The sequence below is a fragment of the Trachypithecus francoisi genome, unplaced genomic scaffold (assembly GCF_009764315.1).
Source record: "Trachypithecus francoisi isolate TF-2019V2 unplaced genomic scaffold, Tfra_2.0 Lachesis_group11, whole genome shotgun sequence".
In the NCBI taxonomy this organism is placed as follows: Eukaryota; Metazoa; Chordata; class Mammalia; order Primates; family Cercopithecidae; genus Trachypithecus; species Trachypithecus francoisi.
The window spans coordinates 14,996,037-15,005,119 of record NW_022681456.1 but is presented as its reverse complement, the minus strand read 5'-3'; the positions used below and the strand labels follow the sequence as shown (position 1 = coordinate 15,005,119).

The following is a 9,083-nucleotide window of genomic DNA, read 5'->3' as shown; positions in this document are numbered from 1 at the left end:
TCACCCAGGCTGGAATACTGTGACACGATCATGGCTCACTACAGCCTCCATGTCCCAGGCTGGAGCAGTTCTCTCACCTCAGCCTCCTGAGTAGCTGGAACCACAGAACCACAGGTACATGCCACCACATCCTCAGCCCCTGAGGAGCTGGGGCTACCGTGCATACCACCACCACACTAAGGTTTTTGGCTATTTTTTTTTTGAAATAAAGATGGGGTCCCATCTCACTCTGTTGCCCAGGCTGATCTTGAACTCCTGGGCTCAAGCAGTCCTCCCACCTCAGCCTCTCAAAGTGCTGGGATTACAGGCATGCCATCACACCCAGCCCTGCTTGTTTTAAAAGGGGACCTTTTTTTTTCTTAATAGAAAAAAATGAAACAGAGCCAAAAGCTTTTTTTTTCTTTCCTTCAATGAAAGCCTCTCATTTTGAAAAGACATGTTTTTCTTCAAGCAACAAAGGTGGCAGAGGAAATTCCTCAACTTTCTCAACAAGTCATGTAATGTTACACTGGCCTCCATAAAGCACCGATTAAGAAAGCTAAAGAATAAGATGTTGTATTTCTTTTAAAATAATTTAAAATATATTAAATTTTCCTAAGGCAGGTTTTGTTTGAATGAGGTGTCTTGATTAGATAACTACATGCCACTGAAGGAGAACAGTACTTTTAAGGAGCTATTTTTGTTTCGCAGTAGAGTTGAAACCAGCTGATTAATCCAATGAAGTTAAACAGCAGAGACAGATCTCGTACATAAAAGTATCAGCTAAAGTCATGACTACACCAAGTCTTTACACAATTAAGACATCTTTGCAACTGTTCAATTTAAGTACTACGGTTATTAGATAATCGAGAAAAACACAGTTGTACCTTAACATCTGTTGAGGTCTGGCCAAAACTATTGAGAAAATACAAATAAATATGATGATGATAAATGGCCACTGATAACTCAGTAGCCATCTGAATAGTCATGCAGTTTAAGAATACATCCTTGTATAATCTGACATACAAATTTGTCATCTCCTGCACATGCACACCATTGTTAAAAAAAAAAAAAAAAAGCCAGTAATAGTGTCTGGATCAGTCAGGAGCACGGCCTCTGATTCCCCTGTAATTTAGTTAAGCTTAATTAATACCTTATACCAAATGGCTCCAGAAAAGCTGTCCTGCAGGTCAGAAGGGAGCCCAAGAAGAAAAGCACTTGGCCAATGTCGAAGCAACTCTGACCACAGCAGGAGAGAACTTGAACCAATGCTACCACTGCATCAGTAACACAAAGGTAAGTACTAGGCAGAAGCCATCCTTCCCAGTGGAGGGAGTGTGAGCTGCCCTGCCACTAGAGAGGCTCTGGAGGCCTACTTACTTGTATAATCAAAACATCAGTAACTGCACTTTGAATCAAAATGACTAGAAAGAGTTCAACACTTGCTGTTCGTAACTGGACTGAAGATTTAAGGTAAAGCTCTGTTGCCATGCAAGTGGAATCTCTTCCTCTAAGACTGACTTTCACATGCCAGGGAGAGAAAGATCCATGACTAGTACACTGGAATCTGGTTTTGCTACATTCTATTCACAATCCCGAAGAAATGCTATTTGAATCCAAGACCAGATGTTTGGCCCATTACTCCAGCACCTCCCTTTGACAGGACCATCTACCCTGCTACAAAGAAACACAAGATGTGGCATTGCTTAAAAAGTCCTGTATGTGAGGAACTCTTTCATTTTCTTGGGGATTGGCAGTGCTAGGACTTGGTAAGTTGTTAGGAAACTTCGAAGGGCTTTCCGGCATAAGTGCTTCAGTGAGGACAGCACCCTAGGAGCTGTCCAGAACTGGACGTGGCCATCTCTTGTCCTGAAATGAAACAAACCGATGCTGTGTTAAGACAGAGCTTGGATGTTCATGTTTTCATGAGGATGGATACTCAAGTTTCTGTTTTGACTAGAAAGAGCAGGAGTCTTCAGAGAGTGAAATGTAACCCTGACCGTGGAAATGGATGTAAAAGTTGTGGTGCTGAATAATTAAGGCTGCTGATAGGATTAGAAAAACTCAAGACACCTTTGATAACAAAGTGCGCTCTCTCCGCACAGCCCTTTCTAAATCTGACCACAGTTAGTTCAAAAGTAATAGGGGGAAGAGTGCCACCTACTGAATTATAGATGTTACCTGTAAAGTGGTCTTTTAGCCCTAAATGGTTTCCCATATATTATGCATCATCTCAATTTTATTCTCCCTTGTGAACTTGGCCCATTAGGTGGCATGACTTACAGGTCTTTAATTACATTTAGGTTAAATATTCAGAGAAAATGGTACACTATATTAGCAAAATCGATCATTTGAGTTTTATATAATCTTGAATTGCCTTAAAGGTTTCCTCATAGGCAAGAAAATTCTAGATGGTTTCTTTCCTTAAAAAGCTCCATGGTATACTCAGCAGAAACCACCACCCATCTGTTCAGCTAACAAATACATACCCTGTGGCAATGACTCCACCATGTGGAAAAAATGTGCAGCAAAGACCATTGGTCATAGGAGCAAATGCAATGGGAGTTTTCAGTTCCAGGGCCCAGATCCTGAGGAGTCTGGATGGGGAGAGAGAACATCCACACATTAGCTGACCCAGGGCAAGACCAGGAGGGCCTTGCTGCCATTACTTGCAAGCACTTGTTCTGAGGTCACGTAAAGAGAGTTCTATTTGTTACCTGTCATCTGCCACCGTGGCAAGGTACAAGCCTTCTGGAGAGAAGCACACAGATCTCAGTGAGCTAATGTGGACATCACTGTCATCCATGGCGGGGTCAACCTGGGTGTGGCTGAGAAGGAAAGAAACAGGATGGCAGGCCTGGAGTGATGGCTGCTCTCCACCCTCCATCGTCACCCCAGGCAGGAAGCCAAACTGCCGTGGCTATAAAAGGACTCAAGATGCACTTGTGTGCCCCTCGTGGAAAAGCTTGGGATTTGCACACTGGGAAAAAAAAAGGATATCTCAGAAGGCTCCAGGTGTCCTGTGGAGAGACTGAAGGGTTACTAACACTTCCTTGTGCTAATTTGCTTATGCAAAGTAGGTCAGCCCTCACTTTAATGCCACAGTAGAAACTGCAAGTCTTTTTTAGGCTAAGATACATGATAATTATAGGACTGCCTATTATTTGCTTCATAAAACAACAGACACAAAAGGAAAAAGACCAAGTTTATGAGAACATGAAACTCATTTTGGAAAGCACAGTTTCGATAAGAGGCTCTTTCTGAACTTGTTACTACAGTTATTAGTAAATGGAAATAAAGAGTCATATTGAGGCTTCATAATGCTGATTCCAAAGAAGTACACGCAGCCGCCTGAATCGGGAGACGGGAAGACACTCAAAGCTACTTGAGAGGGCTTAACTGACAAGGCATCACTTAGAAGCAATGAACCAGTCTAGGCGCAGTGGCTCATGCCTGTAATTCCGGCAGTTTGGGAGACTGAGGTGGTGGATCACCTGAGGTCACGAGTTTGAGACCAGCCTGGCCAACATGGTGAAACCCCATCTCTACTAAAAATACAAAAATTAGCCGGGCCTGGTGGCACACGCCTGTAGTCCCAGCTACTCAGGAGCCTGAGGCAGGAGAATCGCTTGAACCTGGGATGTGGAGGCTGCAGTGATCCAAGATTACACCACTGCCCTCCAACCTGGGTGACAGAGAGAGACTCCATCTCAAAAGAAAAAGAGACCCACTGTGCCTTTGTATCCAGCTTTTCCCCCTCCCATGTCCCAGACTGTAAAAGAGACATGTCTAATCCCAGGCAGGTTCCTCATCAGTCCCCCCACAAAAAAGTCATAGCAGGATTCAGTCCTTACTGGAGTGACCTCAGCCTTTCGCCGGTGTAGGGGTCCCACATAATCACATTGGTATCGTAAGAAGCCGTGACAAGCAGGGCAGAGTCAGGGGAGAAGTCACAAGAGACAACACTGCTTTGATGGCCCTCTAGCTTCCGAATTAACGTGTAGGACCTCATGCTCCATAGAAAGACCTGTGGAAAGCAAGAAGTGCCTGGTTAGGGCAGAAGTGAAGTGCTTAGGACTCAAATGGAGGGAGGGAAAGGTACCACCACCAAATCTTCTGCAGGCCTTGCGGCCAGGTCAACTTGATTCTCTATCCCTTTCCTACAGCTCTTCCAGAACCTGTCGTATAGGTTTAAATAAGGTAATTGGTCTGGATTTTTGAGGATTTAAATCAACAGACATGCTCAAGGAGCCCACTATAAAAGAGAATAAACCAGAACAGCCTTAGGAAGACCCTCGCTGAAGCGCACGTGCAGAGACTTCTGAGTCTGCTTCTGAGTCCTGTTTGCCAATAGGGTAGCACGTGCTGATGAAGACCTGAGCCAAGTGCTATCTTATTCCACTTAAAAGTTGGTGGCCAGGCATGATGGCTCACGCCTGTAATCTCAGCACTTGGGGAGGCCAAGGTGGGTGGATCACATGAGGCCAGGAGTTTGAGACCAGCCTGGCCAATATGGCAAAACCCCAAGTACAAAAATTAGCCAGGCACGGTGGTGCACGCCTGTAAGCCCAGCTATTTGGGGAGTTGAGGCAGAAGAATCACTTGAGCCTGATAGGTGGAAGCTGCAGTGACCTGAGATCACGTCACTGCACTCCAGCTTGGGCGAAAGAGTAAGACTGTCTCCAGTTTTTTTTTTAAAGGGTTAGAAGTGAAATCTGCGGCCACCCCACAAAGTAGTGGCAGCCTGTCAAGGCATTTTACACCCCCCACCTTGTGTATGGAACCATGGAAATCTGTCCCAAGACTGTGCCTCTGACCTAGCTCATCACTTTAAACCTTTGTGAGAAGCATTAAGAGGATTTTATTTTCATTCCTTTAAGAAAACCCTCAGGCCAGGCATGGTGGCTCACGCCTGCAATCCCAGTACTTTGGGAGGCTGAGGTGGGTGGATCACCTGAGGTCAGGAGTTCGAGACCAGCCTGGCTAACATGGTGAAACCCCATTTCTGCTAAAAATACAAAAAATTAGCCAGGCGTGGTGGTGCGCACCTGTAATCCGAGCTACTCGGGAGGCTGAGGCAGGAGAATAGCTTGAACCCAGGAAGCAGAGGTTACAGTGAGCCGAGATTGTGTCACTGCACTCTAGCTTGGGCAACAAGAGCAAAACTCTGTCTAAAAAAGAAAAACAAGAAAACCCTCATAGTTCCAAACCACAAATAAATGATGAGCCACCTGGACTGTACCAAATGGTGAACTCTCAACCTTCCCTTCAGTCACCGCAAGCGGCTCAACGCGACACAAAATTCAAACAGAAACTGTTCTCAAATTGTTCTTGGATTTCTAATACCTGTTTGTTTTTTCAATTAACAGGATTTCAGGACAAAGTTCAACAAGTAACTGCACTGACATGATTTGAATTGGAAATCCAAATTAGATTCAAATTTGATGGTTCAAAGGAAATTTGGACTCACATCTGGGCTGCAACTTTTAAAATCTCAGACTCCAAGAAGAAAAGAAATTTAAAAAGCAATCATTTTCCCATTTGTAAAGGGAAACAGACCTCTGATGACAGGAGCAACCTGTTTCCAAATCCCTCCTGTCTTTGGGTTCATGTTAAAGTACAAGTCACAAGGGAGTTTTGCAGGTGGCAACCACGGCCCACCAGCATGCCTTTTATTGGGGTGGATTTGTGGACCATTTTGAGAACACTCACACACACCAGGTCACCACTTCAGACCTCCACGTCTCAGTGAATTAAAGCAATAATGCTGGAGACTCACCGACTTCTCGCCAGCTGCAGAGCACAGCATGCTGCAGTCTGGGGAGATGGAACAGCAGTAAACCCACTGCAGGTGGCCCGATAACACTTGAATCTGTTTACCTGGCAGAAAAAAGAAGCAAACGATGAGCCAATCCTCAAAACAACAAAGCAGGAAGACTGGAGAACTGGGAGAACTGGGGTGGTAACAGCCCCCCGCCCAGTATACCTATCAGCTCCTATCAGTTGGGCCCAAGGATCCAATTTTCAATTCAGAGTAAGAAATATGACCAGATTTGTCATTTAAACACCTGTCATCTGTGAATATGATACTCTAATTCCCCACGGAAACCATTATCTATGGCTTCAACACAATCTATAAGATCAGTAAAGGCGAAGGGGTATGGTGATCACTTTTTTTTTCTGAGATGGAGTCTCGCTCTGTCTCCCAGGCTGGAATGCAGTGGCGCAATCTCAGCTCACTGCAACCTCCGCCTCCCAGGTTCAAGTGATTCTCCTGCCTCAGCCTCCTGAGTAGTTGGGATTACAGGCACGTACCACTGCGCCCAGCTAATTTTTGTAGTTTTAGTAGAGACGGGGTTTCACCATATTGGCCAGGCTGGTCTCGGACACCTGACCTCAGGTGTTGATCACTTTTTAATATAATCTTGAATTGCCTTAAAGGTTTCCTCATAGGAAACCATATCAAAGGGAGCCTTTGATAGCAGAGGATGTTCTTTTTCGGCTCCCCAACCACCTCGAGGACCCCGAAGCATCATTCCCAATTTTGAGAGAGAGTTTATCTTCAATTCTCCCTCATTTAAACCGTAAAGGTTTCTCTGTAATCACAAGGATCCTGCTGCAGACTGTCACCCTGCCAGCCTTGCCAGGATGTCCGGATGAGCAGTGTTGTGGAGTCATTAGGGGCACACATTCTAGAGCAGACAGCTTGGGTGTGAATCCTGACTCCCCTGCTAATTCAGCACATAACCCAGGGCGACTCACACAATGTCTTCAGCTCTTGCTTTAAAAAAAGCCCGTCCATATAGGGGATGGGTGAATAAATGGCAGTATATCTACCCCATTAATGCAGTTGGAATTAGAGACAGATTTTCCATGGGGTACCTACCGTTTAATGAAAAATGCGAGATGCAGGGGAAAATCGTGATGATATTATGATTCTATTTTTGTGAAACAATGGCCCAAAAGCCATGAATGCAAATGTGTGTGCACAGGATTATATAAGCAGAGAGAAAAATATGGAAGGGTATATACTAGGCTCCTAACACGGGGTACCAGGATGCAGGGGAAGAGGGGAGGATGACGACAGCAGGGAGGGCAAGAGAGAGAATTGCGAAGGAAAGAGCCAAGCAAGAAAGAAGAAAAAAGAATTGTTATATGCCTGTACATGGTCATATATATGAATTTATTGAAGTTTATGCGGATGTATGGATCTACAAAAATTAGTACTTTTTATTTTTTATTTTTATGTATTTTTTTTGAGACAGGGTCTTGTTCTGTTGCCCAGGCAGGAGTGCAATGGCATGATCTCGGCTCACTGCAACCTCTGCTTCCCAGGTTCAAGTGATTCTCCTGCCTCAGCCTCCCGAGTAGCTGGAATTACAGGCACCTGCCATCACGCCCTGCTAATTTTTATATATTTTTAGTAGAGCCAGGGTTTCACCATGTTGGCTAGGCTGGTTTCGAACTCCTGACCTCGAGTGATCTGCCTGCCTTGGCCTCCCAAAGTGCTTTAATTAATATTTTTAAAAAGTCATGGTGCCTGTAGTCCCAGCTACTCGGGAGACTGAGCCAGATCACTTGAGCCCAGGAGGCAGAGGTTGCAATAAGCTGAGATCGCAGCATTGCACTCCAGCCTGTGCAACACAGTAAGACTCTGTCTCAAAAAAAAATAAAGGTCAATCATGGTTTCTTCAGCTGTCAAATCTCAGGGTGCTGTGAGTACTGAATAAATTAAGGCCTGTTAGGTCAGTGGGGCAGCGCCCAGCAGCTGGGAACGCAACTTTATTCCCCTCCTCTCCTTGAAAAGCTCTCATAATTGGCCTGCTCCATCCCGCCCACTCTTGATCACTCTCACTTGGTCTTTTCTTCCAAGTCATCAAGTGATTTCCAGAGCCACAGCATGGACCTTCCTGAGATGGTGGCAAGCTGCCTCAGTACACGCATTAAGCCAGCATTTAAAAAGGCACTGCCAGCCGAGCGTGGTACCTCACACCTGTAATCCCAGCACTTCGGGAGGCTGAGGTGGGCGGATCCCTTCAGGTCAGGAGTATAAGACCAGCCTGACCTTACCTTCATGGCAAAACCCCATCTCTACCAAAAATATGAAAATTAGCCAGGCATGGTGGCACACACCTGTAGGAAGCTCTGTCTTTAAAAAAAAAAAAAAAGGCACTGCCTTGGAGAAGGTGCCCTGATCAGCAGCGTATCTTACACTGTGTGATTACAGGTTCCACTACAGTAGGTCAGGTGCAGTGGCTCACTCACGCCTGTTATCCCAGCACTTTGGGAAGCCCAGGTGGGCGGATCACTTGAGGTCAGGAGTTCAAGACCAGCCTGGCCAACATGGTAAAACCCCGGCTCTACTAAAAAATACAAAAAATTAGCCAGGTGTGGTGGCTTATGCCTGTAATCCCAGCTACTTGGGAGGCTGAGACACAAGAATCACTTGAACCTGGGAGGCGGAGGTTGCAGTGAGCTGAGATCGTGCCACTGCACTCCAGCCTGGGTGACACAGTGAGATTCCGTCTCAAGAAACAAAACAAAACAAAACAAAACAACAAAAATCACCTAGAGTTATCTTTGTGATCAGATGCCTTCAGATGAGGATGCACATGTACCGCCTTAGTTTGTTTGACAAGTTCCTATGGACTAAATGTGTCCCCCACACATAAAGCCCTAATCCCCAGTGTGATAGTCTTAGGAGGTAGGGCTTTTGAGAAGTCAACAGGTCATGAGGGTGAAGCCTCGGGAATGGGATTAGTGCCCTTAGAAGAAGAGACATGAAAGAGAGAGATCTCTGCCAGATGAGGATATAGAGAGAAGGTGGCTGTTTACAAACCAGAGAGCTGGTGCTCACAGACACCAAAACTACTAGCACCTCGCTCATGGACTTCCCAACCTTCAGAACTGGGAGAAATAAATGTCTGTTGTTTAAGCCACCCAGTCTCTGGCACTGACTAAGATACAAGTTTTTGGGCTCATTGCTAAAAGAGCAGGAGAAAGGTTCCTCCCATGGCTGTGTGGAGCTGGACAGTCATAACTTGGGAGAGACTGCCAGTGCCTTCACACCATGGGGATGAGTGGCCTCTTCATGACCCTCCTTC

General features: G+C 45.5%; 1 protein-coding gene across 2 annotated transcripts in view; it reads right to left on the bottom strand.

The window, feature by feature from the left end:
- Positions 1-193: 193 nt before the first annotated feature.
- The window catches only part of WSB2 (WD repeat and SOCS box containing 2), a 29,558-nt gene continuing 20,668 nt past the window's right edge, over positions 194-9,083 (bottom strand). Inside the window, exons 5-9 of one of the 2 annotated variants that reach the window (XM_033220440.1) lie at positions 5,759-5,859; positions 3,834-4,006; positions 2,697-2,807; positions 2,469-2,576; positions 194-1,848 (exon numbers count right to left, since the gene is read on the bottom strand). In XM_033220440.1, the coding sequence (XP_033076331.1) occupies positions 1,686-1,848; positions 2,469-2,576; positions 2,697-2,807; positions 3,834-4,006; positions 5,759-5,859 (656 nt within the window). In that variant the 3' untranslated portion in view covers positions 194-1,685. The remainder of the gene's footprint in view (positions 1,849-2,468; positions 2,577-2,696; positions 2,808-3,833; positions 4,007-5,758; positions 5,860-9,083) is intronic. The other variant, XM_033220441.1, reaches the window with a different exon arrangement.